Raw genomic sequence first — 23,797 nt, forward strand, 5'->3', positions numbered from 1 at the left:
GCGAGTCACATCCTCTCAGCTTCAACTCCTAAGTATTCCTTCCTGGTAGGCTTTATTCATGGCAGAACTCTTGCCATCTCCCCCCACTCTGCTCCTTCTTCAGAATTCCTGCTTGGCAGAAGAGCATTGCCACTTGGCACCCAACCCCTCCCCTTCTCATCTGTGAGGGTCACACTGTCTCAGCTTCAGGGGCATCCCATGACAAAACTCCTCTTTAGGCCAAGAAAACCCTCAGTTTGTCCCATCTTCCAGTGTCATCCTCCTGATGTTGAACAGGGGTCAGACTACATGCCCTCAAGTATGCCATGTATTCCTATGTATTACTTCATAGCAGGAGGGGGTTGGACTGGATGGTCCTTGAGGGTACCCCAACTCTAGCCTCCCAGTTCACCATAGAAATTCACTGGCTGACCTTGGGCGAGTCACATCCTCTCAGCTTCAACTCCTAAGTATTCCTTCCTGGTAGGCTTTATTCATGGCAGAACTCTTGCCATCTCCCCCCACTCTGCTCCTTCTTCAGGATTCCTGCTTGGCAGAAGAGCATTGCCACTTGGCACCCAACCCCTCCCCTTCTCATCTGTGAGGGTCACACTATCTCAGCTTCAGGGGCATCCCATGACAAAACTCCTCTTTATGCCAATAAAACCCTCGGTTTGTCCCATCTTCCAGTGTCATCCTGATGAGACAGTGTGACCCACTTGGCTGTTGATGTTTGTTGCCTTCTGGTGGGCACTCTCAGTGCTTTGGGAGGAACCTGGCAAAACAGGGCAAGAAGGGGGGGTTGTGGGTTTTGTGTGTGTTTAGAGGGCTCTTGCAATGAGGACATGCCAGTGTCTTCCTCTGAGACCCAGAGAGTGTGACTTGCCCAAGGCCTCCCAGAGGGCTCCTATGGCCATCCAAGCCCTGAGCTCCCTTTCCCCATGACCTCTTGGAAACATGGCTGTTGTCGTGTGTTGTGACTTTTAGGACTCTCCTGGCATGCAAGGCTTGTTGGGGGAGGGCAGTGCCTCCCTTTGAGGCTGAGAGTCTGTGCCAGGGATATAAGAAAACAACAACAACAACAACAATATCTGGGTATTGTAGTTTTGTGAGACATTTAGCCTTCTTTGTCAGAGAGCTCTGGTGGCACAACAGGAGTTTCCATAGTTTCCATAGCATTAAAGTATTGTCGAACTGGATTATTTCTGCAGTGTGCACTGCAGCCTTATTAGACTGCAGTTCCCAGCAGTCTGTAGTGCTATCAGAGCAGCTTACAAATTGTTAGACATTTCCCTGCCCTCTCTCTCTGCACTTCTCCCATGGTGATGCTAAGAGGTCATGCAATAATAATAATAATAATTGGCACAGTCTCTCAGCCTCAGAGGCAGGACATGACAAACCTCTCTCTCCAGCTCTCTCAAGGTGATGCTAAGGCAAACCTACATTTATTTTGCATTGTGTGTGTGTGTGTGTGTGTGTGTGTGTGTATGTACTTGAATTTCTTGGCCTTGGAGAACCCAAATCAATGTCTCCACTGCAAGGTAATCTCCAGATCATAGTGATGTAACTGTATTTCATCAAAGTGATTAGTCATTTTTTTATCATCAAAATACCTGTCTTAAGATCTTTCCTACTAAGTTTTCAGATTTCAAGTTCTTCTGTTCTGTGAGAATTTGAATGTCAGAGCATGGCATAAAGGGCAGAAGCCTCACCTTTTGTTATCTTTTGTTTTTCAAAGCAAAGCTGCTGTGATTAAGCAAAGTTGGAGCAAATCACCCTAACAAAAGAAATAGCCTCCAGGATGAATGGTAGCTTTTCTTACACAAAATATGCAAATAGTGACTATCGAGAGTCAGATGAAGGATTCTTCTCTCCCTTTCATTTCGAAATGACTAGCCATCAATATTCTTACTCATTGATCGAGAATTATTCAGAATTTCTCCTCTCCTGCATGTTATAGAAATGTTCGAAATTGACATTTTTCTCCTAATTTTCGAATTTTGGAGAATATTCTTTACATCCCTAAAGATGAACTTGAATTCCTAACACAACAAAATAAATATGATATAATAGGCATCACTGAAACCTGGTGGGATGAGCCTCATGATTGGATTGTAGAAATAGAGGGGTATAACCTTTTAAAGAGAAACAGGCCAAACAGGAAAGGAGGAAGAATAGCATTATATGTCAGGGATGTTTACACCAATGAAGAGATCCAGGACATCAATCCTGGAAGCTCGGTGGGGAGCATCTGGATAAAAATTGAAGGGGAGGGAAACAACAAGGATGTTATTGTGTGAGTCTACTGAAGACCCCCAACTCAGGCAGAAGAATTGGATGATGCCTTTCTAGAACAGATGACCACACACTCAGATAGGAGACATGCAGTAGTGATGGGTGAATTCAACTATCCTGATATTTGCTGGAAGTCAAACTCAGCCAAATCCTCAAGGTTGAGCAAATTCTTCGCTTGCCTCGAAGACAATTTCATAGTCCAAACGGTGGAAGAGGCAAAGAGAGATACTGAAGGCACAATTTCCAACAGTTCCAGTGAGGAACAAAAATGGGAGATATCTCAAGAAACCAGGATGTATGACTAAGGAACTTTCACCTGAGCTAAGTTTTAAATGGAACATGAATATGAAATGGAAAAATTGGGAAATCGCCAAAGAGGAATTCAAAAATATAGCTGGTGTGTTTAGGGATAAAGTCAGAAAAGCTAAAGCGCACAATGAACTCAGGCTTGCTAGAGAGGTTAAGAATAATAAAAAGGGCTTTTGAGGGTATGTCTGCAGCAAAAGGAAGAAGAAGGAAATGGTAGGGCCACTGTGTGGAGAAGGTGGCAAAATGCTAACAGAGAAAAGGCAGAATTACTCAAAACCTTCTTCGCGTCAGACTTCTTAGAAAAGGCAAGGGGTGCTCAACCTGAGGATAATGGAGCAGAGGACAGAATAGGAGAATTTCAGCACAGAATAAGTAAAGAGATAGTATAGGAATACCTGGTTAATCTAAATGAATATAAGTCTCCAGGACCAGATGAACTACATCCAAGGGTACTAACAAGAACTGGCAAATGTAATATCAGAACCATTGGCAATAATCTTTGTGAACTCCTGGAGAACAGGAGAAGTCCTAGGAGAGTGGAGGAGGGCAAACGTCGTCCCCATCTTCAAAAAGGGAAAAAAAGAGGATCCCAACAATTATCGTCCAGTTAGTCTGACATCAATACCAGGAAAGATTCTGGAGCAGATCATTAAACAGAGTCTGTGAACCATCTAGAAGGCAATTCCATAATCACAAAAAAATCAACATGGGTTTCAGAGAAACAAGTCATGCCAGACAATTCTGATCTCTCTCTCTTTATATATATATAAAATTACCACCTTGGCAGATGAAGAGAATGCTGTGGATATAGTATATTTTGATTTCAGTTAGGCTTTTGACAAGGTTCCCCATGACATTCTTGCAAACAAGCTTGTAAAATGTGGGCTAGACAAGGTAACTGTTACATGGATTTGTAATTGGTTGACTGGCTGAACCCAAAGGGCTCCTTTTTATCCTGGAGAGAAGTGACCAGTGGGGTCCCACAGGGCTCTGTCCTGGGCCCAGTGCTATTCAATATCTTTATCAATGACTTGGATGACAGTATTGGGGGCATAGTTATCAAATTTGCAGATGCCACCTAATTAGGAGGAGTAGCTAATACCCCAGAGGACAGAATCAAAATTCAAAGTGACCTGAATAGACTAGAAAGCTGGACTGAAGCTAACAAAATGAAATTCAACACAGAGAAATGTAAGGTACTGCACTTAGGGCAGAAAAATGAAATGAACAGATATTGGATGGGTGACACATGGCTGAATGAGATTACGTGTGAAAGAGATCTGGTAATCCAATTAGACCACAAATTGAACATGAGTCAACAGCTAAAAAGGCCAATGCGATTTTAGGCTGCATCTATAGAAGTATAGTGTCTAGATCAAGGGAAGTAAAAGGAACTCTATTGCTTTGGTCAGGCCTCGTCAGAGTGTGATGGAGTCTCCTTCCTTAGAGGTCTTTAAGCAGAGGCTGGATGGCCATCTGTTGGGGATGCTTTGATTTTGATTTTCTGCATGGCAGGTGCTGGGACTGGACCCTTTTGATCTCTTCCAATTCTATGATTTTATGATTCTATGATCTGCTCTTATATCTGCTCTTGTGTCTTTTAGGTCTTATTTCTAATTTAAACTTTTTAAATTCTTCTAACTACAGTGGTGCCTCGGGTTACGAAAATAATTCGTTCCGCGGCCGCTTTCGTAACCCGAAAAGCCTTCGTAAGCCGAAATGCCATAGGCGCTAATGGGGAAAAGCCGTGATTCCGTGTAAAATAGCGCCGAAAAGCACCAAACGTTTTTTCGTAACCCGAAAAAACATTCGTAACCCGGAACAATGTTTTCCAATGGGATTTTTTTGTATCCCGAAAATTTCGTAACCTGGGTATTTCGTATCCCGAGGTACCACTGTATTGTCCTATTTGTGATGCTGGTTCACCTGGTTTCTCTGCCATTTGTCATTGACAATATTTGTAATTGTGATGCACTTCCTTTTCTTGGTATAGGTATCTTATTTGTTTTTGTTTTTGTTTTATATCTCAATCTTCCCACAGGTCTCAGTCCTTGTCCTTGTCTTTATCCTTATATTTGTCTTTGCCTGTATCCTTGTAATTTTATTCCTTTGTATTTTAAGTCTTTATCATGGTGTCTTAATATATTTATATTCTAGAATGTTTTTCTTTGGTATCTTTATTCCTGTCTTTACCCGAGGCTTTGTTGTTGTCCTTATCTTTTTCTCTTAGTTTTATCTTTTTCTTTAGCCTTTAATCATTGGTCTTTGTCCTTCGGTCCTTGGTCCGAGGCCTTAAATCTTTAGTCTTAATCCTTAATCTTTGGTCTCTTCATTGTTTCCCACCAGCAATAGCAATAGCCATAGCAAGTACATTTCTATATTGCTTATCAGTGCATTTAAACACTCCCTAAGTGGTTTATAATGTATAAGCTAATTGCCCCCAACAAGCTAGGTACTCATTTTAGAGCCCTCAGTTTGAGCCCCAGCTGATACTGAACTCACAACCTTGTGGTTTGTGAGTGCGTGGCTGAAGTACAGGCATTTAACCAGTGCGCCACGAGGGCTCTTGGTCCTTGGTTTTGGATCTTTGCTTTTTAGTGTTTAGTCTTTACTGTTTGTACTTTGATCTTTAGTCTTTGGTCTTTAATCTCAGTCCCTGTCTCACTCTCAGTCTCATCAGCATCTATCTCGGTCTCAATCTCAGTCCTTAATCCTTAGTCTTTATTCTTGTCTTTAGTCCTTGCACTTTGGACTTTAGTCTTTGGGCTTTAGTCTTTGATTTTGAATCTTTAATCTTTGATCCTTGGATTTAGACTTTAAATTACCGTTGAACTTTGGGCTTTGGACTTTAGATTTTGTATTTTGGTCTTTAGACTTTGAACTTTAATCTTAGGTTTTGGGTGTTTGATCCGTGGACTTTAGGCCACCATTAGTGACCACAATCATGATTGCACCCATGGAAAACTGTGGGAGGAGTACAAAGACCAGTAGGCAGCCACAGGCCAGCTAGTTAGGCATCAGATGCCCTGAGGGAGACTCTCCCAGGCACTGGAGGCACGGGTGGGCGAGGTGCCAGCCAGAAGAGGTCATGGGGTGCCGGTGGTGCCCTCGGCAGTGCTGCTGCTATGGGACTCCCAGCTGAACCAGTTGTGGGGCTGCTTCCTTTCCCCATCCCTCATGGATTAGGTGGCATCCACCTTGGCACCTTTAGACTATAGCTCTTGGTCTTTGGTCTTTATTCTTTAATCTTTGAACTTTGGTCTTTAAACTTTGGACTTTGCACTTTGATCTCAATTTCAGTCTTAACCTCAATCTCAGTCTCAATCTCAATCTCAGTCTCAATTTCAATTTCAATTTCAATCTCAATGGAGCAGCCCATGGAGCAGGTGGCACCCACCTTGCTCCTACCAGCCAAATGAGGAGTCCCCGGGGAGCAGAAGGGGGCACAGAGCATCAGGTAGGGCAGTGGACAGAGCTGGGAGGTGCCAAGGTGGATGCCACCTAATCCATGAGGGATGGGGAAAGGACGCAGCCCCACAAGTGTATTTCCACATGTGGTGGGAGTGTCACAGTATTTCTGAATTTTGGAAAAAGATAGTCAAAGTGCTGATTATGATATATAGAGCCCTATATGGCTCAGGTCTAGGCTATTTGGCAGACTGCATCTCCTTGTATGAAGTGTCTCAGGCTCTGAGATCGTCGGGAGAGTGGGACTTCTCTCAGTCTCACCACCATCACAACAAGCATGGTTGGTGGGGACACAAGGGAGGGACTTTTCCGTGGCTGCCCCTAGAGACTGGAACTCATTTCCCAGGGAGACCAGAATGACGCCCTCTTTGTTGTCCTTCTGCCTGCAGGCTAAAACCTTCCTGCTCAGACAGGCATTTAGGATAGAAATTTTTAAAAGAACGGGGTGGGGTGTTATATTGTTGTAAAGTGTTTTAAACATTTTTATCTTTTTAAACTGTATTTTATTCTTTTAACATGCAATCTGTTTTAATATTGTAATAATTTAATTCTATTTTAATGTATTGCCTTTGTATGTTTTTAACTGTACTGTTTTTTAATTTTGTAAGCCACTCGTTTGGGAAAATCACAGGACATGAATAAATATAGAATATTATAATAATAATATTTCTAATAATAAGGCAAATTAGAAGTTCCTGTTGACCACATAATAGGACTTCTCTCCACATTTTGTGACAGTTGTCAGGCATTCAATCATAAAGTTTTGATTACATTATTATTATTATTATTATTATTATTATTTTGAAAGACTGCAAATAGCTCAGAATTGGGAAAACTGGAATGCTTTGATCTCATTTGAAGCCCGATATAATGAATTTGGGGAAACAGCACCTATGGAAAAGTTGATATCTTTTGTACAATATGGTAGAAACAAGCAGTCATAACTAAGCTTCTTTTCAACATGGTTTCCTTTTATTCATTTCATCATCAACAACAAGGATTTTCCATCTCTGCCATGATCCCATTTGGACTTATGAAGAGATACTTCTGTTGAATGGTAAATTTATAATTATTTTCTCAAGCGGTAAACCTATGAACCAAACATTCCATATAAATACTGACAAATTTACTTTAAAAAATAGTTACATTATGCCACTATGTCATATTGCCAATAACATATTAAAAATTAAGAAACATATATAACATAGGGGCAGAACAGATGTGCAGGAAGGAGTGGCCACTCCTGCCTGAAATGCCACAGGACTGCAGCAACCACATGCCGTGGTCCCAATGCTGGCTCCTGCCATGGTTCCACATGGACTGTGGCAAGGAGAGGAAAAGATCCACTCTTTTTGGAGGTGAGTTTGGGCTGCCTTAGGCAGCCTGAGAGCAACTCTGGCACAGTTTCCTCATAAGTTGGGTGCATGCATCATCTAAATGCCATGCCTCCAAACTGCATGGAAACTGGCTTTTTACGCTCTTTTGTTTGGGACCTTATTCACATTTATATGTTTATTCCGATAAACATACATTGTAAGGTGTTTGATTCCTATACTGAGACAGGGCCGGCTCTATCATATAGGTGACCTAGGCAGCTGCCTGGGGTGCAAAATTGGGGGGGGGGGCGCCATGGCAAGGAGGCCAGAGAGAGCCAGAGAGAAGTCCCAGAAGCCCTGCCCCCTTCCCCCAACAGGCGTGAGTCACGGGAGGAAGAGGAGAGAGGCTGGGAGGGAAAGGACTTGGAGGCACCCAAAAACAACAACAAGAAGAAAGAGCCTCCTCCTGCTGCTGTTTTTGGCCCTGGAAGGCGGGGGGGGGGGGCGCTGGGGAGGAGAGGAGCCCAGGCAAATCGGCATGGGCCTACCTCCGTGCAGCCAAGGGAGCCTTGAGAGCCCAGCCGAGAAGGGCAGGCAGTTGGGGCTGCTGATGGGACAGGTGGGTCCTCCTTTCCCAGACTTCCCTCCAGGTCTAGGGGCTGCCAAATGGAGCAGGTCCCCAGGACACACACTGCAGAAATCAACCCCTTTTTTGAGACCCCTTTAACTGTCCTGGCTCAATGCTAAGGAATTCTGGGAACTGTAGTTTTGGGAAATGTTGAGCCTTCTCTGTCAGAGGAAGCTTTCAGGCCACAAGAAACTACAGTTCCCAGGCGCCATCATTTTAAAAACCAAAACATATGTGGCAGGGATTTATTACTGACAGCAAGAACTATAATTCTGGGAATGGTAGTTTGTTGCTAATAATGTTATTTGTTGTTGTTGTTGATGATGATGATGATATCTTTATATGACCCAGCTAAAGGAGTCTCCAGCTGTATTATTTCTGCAGTGTGTTTTGGATCTAAGAATCCCAAGAATAATAGAGAGATAGATAGAAAGATAGATGGATAGATACATTGAGACTTAGCAGCAAGAATATCAGACTCCTATACCACTTAAAGCCAAGATCCAAAACACAGTGCAGAAACAATACCGTTTGAGATTGCTTTAACTGTCTTGGCTCAATGTGAGGGGTTTGAAGTTTATAAATATGAAATAGCTATGTTCATGTTATCAATTTGTATGAAGAAACAAGGACAAAGCTTGCCACAGACAAGCTCTGCTTAAGCAATTGAAGCTACACCTTGCTCTTTCCCGTAAGCGAGCCTGACCGCAGAACTATTTCATTAATTAAGCTTCATTCGCAAGGCAACGGCTGAAGAAACTCCTTGCTAGTAACTTCAAGCCTAACTCATGAACTTTTGAACCTTGCACCCTTATTAGGTAGTGGGCTGTTCTTGCTTTTTGTAATTGGCTTATGCTAGGATATAGAGAAGTAGCAAAATGTATAAGAATGTGAAAGATACAAAGCAAGGCGCGGCAGTTTTGGATTCACCTTCTTGGTGAGCTGCCAGCCCTGATCGGTGAAATAAACCTGTGTCTTACTCTGACCATATCTCGAACTCTAAGTCTCCTTTGTTGCTGGGCACTCCAAGAACCTTCCCGGAAGGGAAAAACTTTGCTCATATTTCCCTTACAAATGCTGGGGAATCCTGGGAACTGTACTTTAGGGAGACATTCTCTGTCAGCCTTCTCTGTCAAAGGGAGCTCTGGGACTACAAGATGTTAGGAAGGATTGAATTAGGGGAATTTAATTAGCTCAAATATTACGAGATAATAATTATAAAGTGATGTGGCATGAAATTAAGAAGAATTTGGAAAAATGGTCAAATTTGCACATTTCTTTATTAGGCAGGATTGCAGTAGTTAAAATGAGTGTTCTCCCCAAAATAATGTTTCTGTTCCAGAATTTGCCAATTATTTTAAACAACACTGTATTAAACAATTGGAAAAAAGAATTAGCAAAATTTATTTGGTCTGGCAGAAAAGCAAGAATTAAGTGGAGTTCATTAAAAGATGTAAAACAAAGAGATGGCCTATTACTGCCAGACGTTAAATTATATTCCCACTCTTGTCACTTGGAAAATATGCTAGAGTGGATTTATTTAGAAAATGAAAAAATGTTAAATCTAGAAGGGTTCAACCTAAGGTATGGTTGGCATGCCTACCTGTGGTATCATAAATTGGAGTTAAACAAAGAGATCAATGATCATATAATTAGGAAAGCACTGTATAGGATTTGGAAAATATATAAAAATAAATTATATAGGGGATTACCAAGTTGGGTATCCCCTCAAGAAGCCTTTCAGATTAGAGGAAATATAACAGGACTGAAATGGCTTAGATATAAAAATATTTTGAAGGGAAGTGAAGGTGAATTTAAATTTAAAAAATGCAAAGGTTGTTAGAATTTGTTAGATTTGTTTTGGTTCTCATATAGGCAACTGAAAGAAAGATTTAAGATAGATATAAAGCATCCAGGTATATTAAAGGAAAATATGGAATTAGATGTAATTATTAAAAAGAGGGAAAAGGGGGTTATTTCAGATATGTATAAGATGTGCTTAAAATTAAATTTAGAATCAGAATCTGTCAAAACAGGCAAAAAATATTGGGCATAATTTACTGTTGCAACAATGGGAAAGGGCATGGGGCAAGGACTTGAAATTTACACAATGTATGGATATTAAGGAAAATTACATTAAAATGATACATAGGTGGTACCGCACACCAAATAGATTGTCAAAGCTGTATGGAAATAAAAATGACAAATGTTGGAAGTGCAAAGAACATGTACGGACATTCTACCATATGTGGTGGACATGCGTTGAGGTAAAAAAAATACTGGAAAGAAGTCCATAAGGCAATACAAAAAATATATATAAACAAGAATACCCTTTAGACCCAGAACTATATTTATTGAACATGGTGGAAAATAAAAACGCTAGAAAAATTCTAAAACCATTACTATACATGATAACAACAGCAAGAATAATGCTAGCAAAGTATTGGAGAAGTAAAGATATGCCAAAAATTGATGAATGGTTAGAAAAATCACTAGTAGTAATAGAAATTGACAACATAACCCTGCAATTGCTTCATGAGATGATTCAGGATGAAAACATTTGGGAATCATTACTTAAGTTTTGTGAGCGAAGATGGTGTAATTAAAACATAAGTAAGATTTGGTAGATATAGAATATTCATGTATGTTATATTATTTTATAGTATGTGAGTTAAGAGAAAGAAATTTAATGTGAGTTGTGTGGCTAGCAAGCAAAAACATGAAGACAAAATGCACAGTCTTTTACTTCAAACATAAGACTATTTTTTAAGATGAGAGATAAAGAAGTTATGGAACAAATGTATCAGAGGAATATAATAAATAATTTAATTTTTTTTATTTCTATCTCGCTTTTTGCCAGGCAATCAAAGCGGTGTACAACAAGTTAAAATACAGCCATACACACACACACACACACATATATATATATATACACACACACACACACACACACACACACACATACATATATATATATATATATATTGCCCCCCTTAAAACAGGATTAGACAATATAAGATTAAAAACGACATATTAAAAACCAACTAATCCAAATAATAATCTGCATGGGCAGAGTTCACTAGATGGGAAGTCTTATTCATGGCCGAGTATTTTATTCTGGGAAGGCCTGCCGGAAGAGATCCGTCTGAATGGCTTTTTAAAAACTCTCTAGATTGGTAATTTGACGGATCTTGTCCATCAGGCCATTCCATAAATTGAGAGCGGCTGCAGAAAATGTCCTCTGGGAGGTCGCCATCAACCTGCCGTCAGCCTGGTCTTTAAGGGCTGTAATAAATTCCTCCCTGAGGACCTGAGTGTATGGGGCGGATTACATGGAAGCAGGCGATCCCTTAGATAGGTTGGGCCCGAGCCATGTAGGGCTTTAAAGGTGATAACCAACACCTTGTACTGTGCCCGGAAACTGATAGGCAGCCAGTGGAGTAACTTCAATATTGGTGTTATATGGTCACTCCTTGCTGTTCCTGTGACCAACCTGGCTGCCATATTCTGTACCAACTGGAGTTTCAGGAATAGGCACAAGGGTAGCCCCATGTAGAACGCATTGCAAAAATCAAGTCTTGAGGTTACCAGCGCATGTACTATAGTTTCGAGGTCACCCTGTTCCAGGAAAGGGCGCAGCTAGCATATCAGCTGAAGCTGATAACAGGCACTCTTGACTGTTGCATTCACCTGATTCCTTATCTGAAGCGACGGGTCAAGAAGCACACCCAGACTGCGAACACAGTCTTTCGAGGAGAGCATGAGCCCCTCTAGGAGTGGAGGTCGCAGCCCAATACCTGGTTTGGGGGACACTACCATAAATGCCTCTGTTTTGTCTGGATTCAACTTGAGCTTGTTTTCCCTCATCCACTCCATTACTGCCTGAAGACACTGGTTGAGGGGAGAGATGCCATCTGTTGTTGTCGCTAATGACCGGGACATGGAGAAATATATTTGGGTGTCATCAGCATACTGATAACACCCAGTGCCATATCCACGGATGATTTCTCCCAGCGGCTTCATATAGATGTTAAATAGCATCGGGGACAGGATTGCGCCTTGAGGGACACCACAATTAAGCTCTGTTTTTGAAGAGCAACTGTCCCCGAGCATCACCCTCTGGAACCTGCCCGAGAGGAAGGAGCAGAACCACTGCAACGCAGTGCCTCCAATTCCTAACTCTCTCAGGCGTTCCAGAATGATATCATGGTCTACTGTATCGAATGCCACTGAGAGGTCTAGCAGCACCAACTGGGTCACGCTCCCTCTGTTGATGGCTAGACGAAGGTATAATAAAGGGCTGAAATTTTGTGTAGCTATGTAAAAGTAGGGGAAGGGGGGGAACAAGGAAAGATTTATTATGAGACTATGTATAAAGTATTGTATTTTATTTGTAAATATTAAATAAAGAATATTTTTAAAAGGATCTAATTAGGGGAATTTTTAATTAGCTCAAATTGCCGAGGGGAGGGCCCTTACAAGTACCCCATGATACTGATTCCTGATTTTGTAAACCAAGGGACCAACCAACTCCTTAGGAAATAGTGCAGAGACAGGCTTCTTCAATTAAAGTTTAATTTTTTATTAAAAGGGTTAAAACACACATCAGTATGCACACACATACACACAAGGTCGAAGGAAATAAAGGAGGGAAAGTTGGGGAAAGATGAGAAGCAGTACTAGGGCTATACTTACTCCAGTAGGCTTCTCCGGAAATTCAATGCAGCGGAATGTGGGGTTCTTATAGACAAAATCTAGCCTCTGGCAAAAGTGTTTAGTGATGAGGACAAAAGGTGTTTGGTTGCTTGGGCATTGTTAACATGGCACTGTCAATGCAGTTGGGTCTGGCGACAATCGGGGGAAGACAAGCAGGGCAATGGGTGAGTTGTTAAGCTGGTCACCGGCCCATCAAGTGTGAGAATATGAACCAACATTTTGTATTGTATTAAGCTTGGAGGTGATGGCTGTCCCATTTAGGAACTCCCAAATTCCTGTGGGGAATTTCCAAAGTGTTGTTTTTCAGGGGTCTTGTGAGGCTGACTCATCTGCCTACCTGACCCACAGCTTTGAGGATAATGCCAGACCTACCTGGGGGGTCAGTTTGGGGTCATGAAGGAACTCCACACACCAACATTTTAGAAAAATCCAGTTATGCTAACACTACAGAGCAAATTTCTACAAAGAGAGGCTTTTTGGATACATAAATTATCTTCCAGCAAAACTCTAGGTCTAAATGAACACTTGGGATTTATCATTATTTCTGTAAAGAAATAGTAAATTGTAAGTTACAGTATAGACAATTGTTAAGTTTGCACTTTGGTTTAATTTTAATTTTGAACTAGGTATAATATTATTTTGTACTATCAGTATAGCTTAAAGTACACTTTATTCTTTGTATAGTATAATTAAGGTAGTTTATGGTGTGATAATATCATATAATTCATCCTGTACTTAGGTTTTCTGTGTTGGGAGATTTAGTTTGAATGAGAACAAAGTTACATGTGTCTTTAAGAATTGTCATACAGGAATGAGTCACCGGTAGGGCATTTAGAAGACAGTGTATAAGATCACCTATAGTTGCCACAGATTTATAGTTACTGATTTTTCTGTAAGGAAGCTGGATATGATCTAAACAGAGGTAAAAAATGTTACATTCATCTTCCTTTTGTAATATATGAGATACCTATTATTAATGTTGTTAATTTGATATATTCAGAATTATGGAAAAGCAAGTTTGAAACCTTATCTTCCTAATTTGAATATTCAGAACTGAGATAAAATTAATACAACTGAAGAAGACTACATAGTCGAAATGGTTCTATAACTCCAGAGGTAGCCATCTGCTACCTGTGCAATTGGGGTGGAAAGCATTACCTTGCTTTCTACCCGATTGGAAGTATGATATTTTTTGCCTTGCATTGACTGCTATGGATTAACCATTTGAGAAGAGGATTTATTTCCATTTTACCACTCCATCCAATTTACAGTACAATTCCTGCAAAGTGAGAATTTTTTTGCAGGATCTTATTGGGTTTTGGTATTTGTACTTAGTGAAATATAGTGCAGTAACACTTTGGTTTCTTCTCACTTTGGCTTGGATTAGTTTCAGTGAAAATCTCCTGTTTGTTAGGTTCTTTTCAAGAGTGTCAGCCAAGTCAGTTATGTAGCAGGCTGCGTATCTGTCCCATTAACCTTTATAGGGCTCAAGGCCTTCTATAAAGTGAATAGCATAATTTTGGTACAATCAACTTTAAGAGTTTCCTGTACTTGAGAGAGACGAGCCTCTTGGTACTGGTTTTGCATTAAAATGCCACTGCTGTGGAGGATAATTGCACACAGAAACTGAATATACAGTTCAGCCAGTTTATTTATATTACATTCAAGTTAAATTGTTTTAAGCTTCACATGTAAAAACAAGATAATAGCACAATCCTATCCATGTTTACCAGTAAATTACTAGGAAATCAGTTCCACAGAGTTCAATGGACGTCCATACAGGAGTACCCAGGGATATAATCTAAGCCTTAGGGTCTCAGGATCTTTATCACAGGAATTAAATGAGATTATGTTGACAGTTTAGCTGTACAGAACACTTGGAGATATCTGTCTGCAAGTTAGATAGAGGCACATTCTCATAGTCTTGCAGTGAAGAATGGTGCTGGCAATTCAAAATCCGATCCTTCACTTCTTTTTTAAAATTCTTATTTAGAAAGCCATAGATGATAGGGTTAAGACAGGCAGATGCCATAGCTACAAGATGGCACAATGAGAAAATCAAATCATGGAGGCAATGCGGGATTATTTTGTAGTTCCAGTCATCAATGCTGTTAAAAATATGTAATGGTAACCAGCAGACTGCAAAGGCAAAAACCATGCAAGCCAGCAGGATGTTTATCCGCTTCAGCTGAATCTTCCGGTAACCATAGTCACGTTTCTTAAATATGCCCTCTCTCTTCTGGAGGTGAAGGTATATATGCAGGTAACACACCACAATAAAGATAAGAGGAATGCAGTACTGTAGCAACAGCAAGACAGTAAAATAGATGAGCCTATATTCTTCTGAAGGCCACAAGTACATACAAATGGTCTTGGCTGCATAGGGATCCATTATGTAGAACTGCTCTAGGACAACATTACTTAAGGTGGAGTTAGTTACAAAAGGCAGGGATAAGACAGCAGCAAAGACCCAGACAATAACAATGCCCTGATAGGCTTGGGAAAGGCTGGGTCTCCAGCCTGTTGGGTTAATAATGAGCTGGTGCCGTTCTAAAGCAATGAGGACAAGTGACAGGATAGACACAGTCACAGATGTACACTGAATGAATGATATCATTCTACACATAGTCTCACCAAATAGCCAGTACTTCAAGAAGATTGTGACAACAGTGAACGGTAGGCAAAAGATGCACATGATCAAGTCTGAAGCTATTAGATTGGCAAGAAATATATTGGTCACTATGGCTTTTTCCTTATGTTTGGTTAGGATACCAATCAAACACAAATTTCCTACAACACCTACAATGGTTTCAACACCATATAAAGTGACCAGAAACATAGTAATGTCAGTAGTGTTCCTACAGGACAGGATAGTGTGGTAGGGAAAACTCCAATTGGTTTGTATTTGAGATGCTGAGTTAAAAGATATTGTCATGTTCATTCTGAATCCAAAGGAATGTTGGATGTTCCTGTGACCACCAGCTGTCAGAATGGTCTGCAAAAGAAAAGAAAAAAAACATTTTAATTTCTAGCCAACTAAATCGTAACAACACTTGGAAAAACAGGAACTGATGGAATTAATCCAAAAGTGAAGGTTCCTCAATTTTTAAAAAGTATTATTTTAATGTCACCATGGGTAGGTGCTCAGAATATGATTGGAATAGATATCTTAAATACTGGAGAGTTCTGCTATTGTTCCAGTCTCTCATTTATCTCCATAAACTGACAGTATATATTATTTTTCTGGCTAATCTCTCTAACCTTGCCCAATCTCCAATCCAAGGATTGGTTTTAGGAAATCAAAGACAGTTTTATTCAGACAAACACAAAAAGGTCTGCAAAAAACAAAACACACACATACAGAATTTTTGGTGATGCTGGATTAAATGTATTTGTAAAAAGACACAAAATGAAACCATACCTTTTGACACTCCTCAGCACCAATACTGCCAGCACCTTCTAGCAACCTTCATCAGCAGAACAAATAGAACAACAGAGCAGCAAAATTAGCATGAAATCACTTTACTAAACTTGTTCTTCTTTTGGATGATATATCCTCTTCTCACAATTTCTTACTTTTAAAATATATTTAGCAGTAAGCTTTTGCTAGTACAATTCCGTGACTCCCTCTTGCTGATTTGTAGTGTCTCCTCAGTATTTTCTTTTTTTAAAAGTATCTACTAGAAGACATGCACATGCACACACAAGGAAGGGAATGGGACAGAGAGAATGCAAATAACATTAGGCAGACAGAATTGCACACTGAATATGTCACGTAAATTTGTACAAAACAACCTAAGCTGACTTCATAGAAATCTCAGTCTAGTTGGTTTGCCACTACTAGAGTATGTTTACCAGACTATACTCCAACAAAATTGGTTTTCAAGGGAATCCAACATCAAAGATTTGGTTTTGCAGTCTGAAGCAGCTTCCGTTTTGAAATATCAGTTTTTTAAAGCCAGAATTGATTAGATGGAACATCCAAGGAAAGGCAGTTCACTTGAGCCAGATGGCTGAGGAGTATGCACAAAGCCAAGCAATGTAGATTACACAATCCAAGGTTTAAGGTGAGATCATAAAGTTGGAAAAGAGAGTGAAGACAAGGAAAAGCAGCAAATACAAATCCTGCAGCTGTTGTTCTGAGAATTACTTGGAATAGTGAGAGGTGGTGATGGATTTTTCTAATAATAGCCCAGTATTCATTCAAGACACAATCTGAGAGGGAAGCACTCAATCCCCTCCCCTTTCATTTGTCCTGGCTTCCTAAGAAGACCTCAGTTACATGATGAAAACGACTCTCTTAGACACTGAAGTTAGGAATTAAACAAGAAACAAAAATGCTATATGAAGAAGGAAAGAAATTTGAACATCTTCATACATTCATATTATGTAGAACAGAAGAAGAACAAGAATAGTTCAAGTACTGTACTGCTTCAAATCAAATTATTTACAGTGTTATTTCACAGTATTTTTGCCCAGCATTCACTCTACTTTATAGTATACTCATGGAGGTTCTTTAACAGGCTATTTAAGTAATCAGAAATAGCAGCCACTGTGATTTTTGGACTGTTATTAATGCATCTAGTACTAATGTGGCAACCCTCTCTGCTTCCTCTCCGCTTTGTGATCTCAGAAAATCACCAGCAGTAATAATAATGTAGTGAAACTACCACACCTCAGTGCAAAATTTTGCATGCCTCTTACATGCATCAGGTTCCTACAATCTGTTTTCCTACAGCTGAACAATCTAATTTACATGTTAAGTAAAGCTGCTAATTATGCAAACCGTGTGGTGTATTAAGGAAGAGTTTTACAAACACACATCTGCTGATTTACTCCAAAGTTATTTTCAATGGGATGGCTAGATATAAAAGAGGATGAGGCTGTTAAAACCTTAACCAGAGTATACATTATGTGGCCTTTCAGATGTAATTGTCAGTAGGGATGTGACAAAAATAATTGCTGTTAATAAAATATACAGGATTTTCGTTTCTCTTTGTTTTCCCTATCCTTTGGTTCAAGTCTTTATGAATTGTGAAATTTGCAAGCTGCTTACTCAAGGTGTGACGATTTACAGATATTTCATTTGCAAATGAAGTAATATGAACAACACTTCAATGGGAAATTTGTTTTTATTGCTTCAATACTTCACAAATACTAGTGCCTCAGCCATTCAGGCAGGGTATTAGCTTGAGCAGTTAACAAATCAGAAGGTGTCAGGAGCCCTGGTGGCACAGTGGTTAAATGCTTGTACTGCAGCCAATCACTCATAAATCATAAGGTTGTGAGTTCAATACCAGGCTCGACTCAGGCTTGCATCCTTCTGAGGTCCCTAAAATGAGTACCCAGCTTGTTGGGGGCAGTTAGCTTACACAGTGTAAACCGCTTGGCATGCTTAAGTGCACTGATAAGAGGTATAGAAATGTACTTGCTATTGCTATTGCTATTATCATTCATTCTGGTTCTATATACAGAGCAACAGCTGGTTTGCAATAATTCTACATTTTTATGCCACAAATTTACAAGACTACCATTAGGGAAATCAGTCCCCATGTACTTAATGAGCTTTACTTGAGAGCAGACCTCACTGAAGAGCAAAAGAAAAGGGAGATTAGCATCCCTGATTAGTTACTCTTTCAATGATATTTCTGCTTCTGGTAATGTTGTGTCTTAACATTAGCCATGGCAAGGAATCTATAGGGTTGTAAAGCTGCTCTGCCAGAGCTTTCAGACCAGCATTTTGAGTTTGCAAAGTCAAGCCAATCCAAGTCAGCAGGTGAAGGCAATTGATTAAGGCATCAAACACAAACGGTGTCATTAGCAAAGTCAGTCCATGATTCAATGGTCTTGGAATCACACTAGCTGAGAATCAAGAGTAAAGCAGGTTAGAACCTCTAGAAAGGTTGGTTTCCAGAGGTGAGGCTGGGGTATTTATATGTATCTGTGTCTTGTGGCTGCTGAGGCATACCCCTGTTTGTTTCTTCCATGAGCATATCTCTCTCTTCTATCTCTGGGTCTTGAGAGCTAGGCCTGCCGCCTGCTTCCTCGCATTGCTATCTGTGCCATACTACAGACTGGGGTGGGTGGTGGGTGGGAAGGGGACATTACAGGTTACAAAGTTTCTGTTAAAGATTTAAATTCTAGGAACACATGTTACTGAGCATGTATTATCCCAGAAACGCATCTGATTTGTTAACTCCTGAACCATTGCTGTTTTTCTTAATTGGAGGCAGGCATGTGACAACTCTCACTAAGGATACAGAGACTTAGTGGTTAAGACACCAGTTCTGATGATTGGAAGATCAGAAACATAGTGAGCTCTTGTTACTAGTCCCAGCTTCTGTCAACCTAGCAGTACAAAAGCATGGAAATAGCCACATGACAATTGGTGGCATCTTCAGACAATGCTGGCTCTTCAGCTTAGTAACGGAGATGAACACCTCCCCCTACAGTCAGTTAAAACTAGACATTCATGTCAAGGGACCACCTTTACCTTTTCACCTCTCATTTTCCCCCCTTATCTTTTCCCCCTGCTTTAAATATTGGTCAACATGTACATGGATTGTGTCAGGCTCAGAGGTTACACAGGTTTCTCTTCTTCTTCTTCTTCTTCTTTTTTTTTACTACCACTTCAGAATATCATGCCGACATGGCCAGCTATTGTTGTCAAAAAAATGAGGAACCTGTCCAGGCTCTGACCTATGATATATGTTTTTGTGGCCCTTACCACTGGCCATGCTGGCTGGGAATTCTGAGCTGTTGTTGAAAAACAAATATGAGAAACCTCTGCAGACTCTGCTGTGCATTCCTGTACAACTCACCTCTAATTATATTGGCTGGGGATTCTGTGACATGAAATCCAAAAAATACATTTTTTTCAGGATATGGCCTATTTCATGCACTTCATATCATCCCATACAATGTTGCATTAATAGAATTTCTTTCCCCTCTCCCGATCTCTCATCTCATGGTTTAATTCTCACTTAATTTTGGTTATCTATTAATTTGCCGCACCACAAACTCAGCTTAGGTTTCGGCATAGGTTGGATGGACCTTAGGTAGACAACCTTGAAGGGTTGCTTTAGTTGTGGATTGGTCTAGATGATCCTTGGGTAGCCTCCCAGCTTCTATGATTCTAGCATTCTCTGCAGTGGGATTCTTTTTTCTGAGAATCCTAATATATTTAAGATGGTAGAAGGAAGAAGAGATGGGAGGGAAAGGGAGATGGGGAGAATTCTAAAGATAAACGTATGGAATTTTATGATACATGATATAGACTGTACATGTTCATTGGTAATCACCTTCAAATCTCTTCCCCTTCAAAGAACCATAAAGTAATACATTAGTCAAATTTACTCCATAAAACTATCCTTCAAGGAAGATTAAGATGTCAGGGAAATTTTCAGGCATCAGTGGACCAAATGTAGGTGCATTACAGACGGGCCTAAGAGGCGCCGTCCTTGCGCCGTGATTATGTGCGAGGGGCGGCACTTCCGGACACGCCTTGCCCCTCGCGCGTAACCGATATGTCAAGATAGCGGCGTCCTATACAGATGGGCGCCGCCATCTTGACGTAGCGGACGCTCTGCGTCCGCACGTTCCAACCCAGAAGAGACGTCGCGAGTGCACGCTTTGGCACTTGCGATGTCTCTTCCGGGTTGCCAGAAGGAGCGTGATTTTCACGCTCCTTTTTTGCAGCGCGGAGGAGTCGTGCAGTTTGGCTGCTGCGGCTCCTCCACGCTGCAACCGGCAGCAGCCTGAGACCGCCCCTTTTGGGCGGTCTGTAACGGGCCTGAGATAAACTTTTAAATGCTTTTTAGTATTTGGAAGTGACTGTCAAATATCCGATGAATGAAATAGGAGATGTCAGAACTGAAGGAAATAAGGCTTGGGAGAAGGCTGAACAAATGAAAAGGGTGTTGAACACTGAAAAGAGAAATAGCATTTATGAGGGAAAGATTGATAGAAGCCTCAAATCTACAGAAGAGGAGGAATTTAAAACTTTAAAGAGCTCTCAAAAGAAACTGAAAGCCAAGGCAGGACTTCCGGTGGTTAACAGCAGCATGAGAGATTGATTCTTCACTGAGCTGGTGAACGATTAGCCACAGTTCGCACTTTACAGCCCATCTAGAGATACTCAGATGGACGGAAATTGCTTCCCTGGTAAAGGAGGCTCAGAGGATACTCTAAGGCGAGTTACAGACCACCCAACAGACCGCCGGTTGCTGCGTCCGGGAACCGCAGCAGCCAAACCGTGCGGTTCCAGGGCGCAGCCAGAAAGAAGCGACGTCAAAATGGCACCCCCGTGTGGACGGGCGCCGCCATTTTGTACGGACTCAGTCCGTACTAGGGTTGAGGGGCGTCAGGAAGTGACGCCCCTTCTCAACCCTAACACGCCCCTTCCTGACCCTAGCACACCCCTTCGGCACGTCTGTAACGTGCCAAAGAGACCAATTTGGATCTGTGTGTAAACTGCAGATCTTTGAAGATTATTTAAGAACAGACCCAGTCTGGTTGCGTGAGTTGCCCAGCAGTGTTTACTGCATCCACAAGGGACAAGCACTGCCACCACTTTTAATTTAAAGAACCAGAGCTTATTAATATCACAAATCCCTTGGCTGTTGGGACATCTATTCTCCTTAAAACAAACAGTCCAGAAACCTAAAAAAGAATCTCATTACCTTCTCTCCCACAGCCAGGTACGATTACCGAGGTGGCAGTTTGAGAGAGAGAAAGGGGAAGAAAGGAGGAGGAAGTGAAAGAAAATATACTGCATTTTACAACCATCTCTGGAACTTTAAAGCCTTGGTTACAAAGAAGCTTTATGCAATAAAGGTGTCATGGAGTTTGATTCAAAAGGAAAGACTGACAAATTAGTGGGAAAACATTGTTTCTAAAGAAAACATTGTGAATAGAGAACTGAAAAGGATTAAGTTGGCACTCAGCAATTTGGAAAATTAAGAAAGGACTGTTTCAGGGAAGGACTGAGAAGTTATAAAGACAGATTGCCAAAAGGAGAAATTTAAATAGCTATTTACAACCTCAACAGTAAGAAGTGTATGGAAAGGAACCTGGAAATTATCTGTTATTTATGAACTGCCCATATTAAGAATGGGCTAAATCAAAGAGCTGCACTAAGGGGCATTATTATTAGAAGGAATCTGAAATCAAGAACTTATAACGGAGAACCCTAGGAAAGGAAGTGACTGAGATGCTAAAATAAATTTGGAAGACCCACAAAATAATATAGTAAACTTGATGAATGTAATTGATGAATTTGGGATATATACAGGGTGTAAAATCAATAGGAATAAACTGGCAATTTTAATAAAAAATATGAAAAAAGAAGAGGAGATAGAGATAGAAGAAAAATCAGGAATAAAAGTAAGTAAGAAAATAAAATATTTGGGCATATGGATAACAAAAAAACTAATGAATTATTTGAGAATAACTATATAAAATTATGGACAGAGATTTAAAAAGACTTAACGAATTGGAAAAAAAATTACAATTATCTCTTCTAGGTAGAATAGCGGTGATAAAAATGTCGATATTACTGAAGGTTCTTTTCTTATTCCAAACGATCCCCATCATAAACTCTAGTAAACCATTTAAAACCTGGGAAAGAGACATAGCACGTTTTATATGGCAAAACAAAAGATCGAGGATTAGACTAAAACTTCTACAGGATGCCTAGGAGAGAGGGGGTATGTTGCTTCCAAATTTACAATTATATGCTGATGCATGCAGTCTAGTATGGATAAAAGATTGGCTGAAATTAGAGGAAAGAAAGCTGTTAGAATTAGAGGGAGAAGGATTAAACTTTCACTTTCACGCTTTTCTACCTTATAATAAAGAAAAAGCTAATCAATTAGTGAGTAACCATTGTGTGAGAAATAATTTATTGAAAGTCTGGAATAAATATAAAAGAAATATTATTCACAAACTCTCAATGTGGCTATCACCCCATGAAGCCATTTACAGGAAAGAAATGATCAGGCGAGAAAAATGGTTTAATTCTAGGGAGCTAACAAAGAAAAAGTTGGGTAAAATAATAATAAAAACCCAAGTGGAATTGGAGCACATAGAATTTGATGCAGGATGGTTTGCTTATAGGAGTATTTATGAAAGAACGATGAAAGACTTAAAAGAATTTGGTGAGGAGGAAAATAAGACAGAATTGGAAACACTATTAATCAATGATCAGGAAAAATTAATTGGGAAACTATACAAAATTATTAGAATTGTATATGGAAGATGAAATCATTAAAGATACAACGGTGAAGTGGGCTAGATATCTTGGTTATAACATACAATTAGAGAAATGGGAACGTGTCTGGACAAAGGGTTTGATATACTGTTTGTACTCATGTATAAGTCTAAAAATTTAGGTAAAAAAATTGACCTCAAAAAACTGACTTGACTTATCCACAGGTCAATGTAAGTATTGTATCTTAAATCTTATTTAAAAGAAGGCACCATCTCCTGATGAAAACCAAGAGTATAATATGTGAAGCACTGACCCCCTCTACTCTCTCATCCATCCAATCTTAAGAGTAAGCACACAGAGTTATGTCTGCTGGAATTTTATAAGTTCTTTGACATTGTTTTGCTTTGCTTCATCCTTTTGATCCTTTATTCTATGTCCCTAAATTTTACCCTCGACTTATCCATGGGTCATAGCAAAATCCATAATTTTGGCCCCAAAACTTGCCCTCGACCTATACATGAAGTCGACTTATAGTTGAGTATATACGGTATATAGCATCACAAAATATAAAAGAAAACTGATTAAAATGTTCTACCATTGGTATCTAACACCAGAAAGATTGGCAACAATTTATAAAAATAAAAACAATAAATGTTGGAAATGCGAGGAGGTAACAGGGACATTTATACACTGTCAGTGGAACTGCAAAAAAGTTTAAAGTTTTTGGAAACAAATCAGAGATTTAATTAGTGAAATTTTACATATCAAGTTAGAATTAAAACCAGAAAGCTTCCTATTGGGAATATTTGATAATGAGATAGAACTGAAATATGGAAAACAACTGTTTTATATGGTAGCAACAGCAAGAATATTATT

General features: G+C 40.0%; 2 protein-coding genes across 2 annotated transcripts in view; both read right to left on the reverse strand.

Moving 5' to 3' along the window:
- Positions 1-23,797, reverse strand: part of LOC121926472 (WASH complex subunit 2C-like) — a 293,675-nt gene that overhangs the window by 153,130 nt on the left and 116,748 nt on the right. The window lies entirely within an intron of this gene.
- On the reverse strand, positions 14,355-16,162 carry LOC121926470 (neuropeptide Y receptor type 4-2-like). Its single transcript, XM_042459485.1, has 2 exons — positions 16,133-16,162; positions 14,355-15,706 (listed from the first exon to the last, which is right to left on the reverse strand). Exon 2 carries the CDS (start codon positions 15,650-15,652, stop codon positions 14,549-14,551), a length of 1,104 nt encoding a protein of 367 aa, XP_042315419.1. The 5' UTR covers positions 15,653-15,706; positions 16,133-16,162; the 3' UTR covers positions 14,355-14,548.

The sequence above is a fragment of the Sceloporus undulatus genome, chromosome 3, assembly GCF_019175285.1.
Source record: "Sceloporus undulatus isolate JIND9_A2432 ecotype Alabama chromosome 3, SceUnd_v1.1, whole genome shotgun sequence".
Lineage (NCBI taxonomy): Eukaryota > Metazoa > Chordata > Lepidosauria > Squamata > Phrynosomatidae > Sceloporus > Sceloporus undulatus.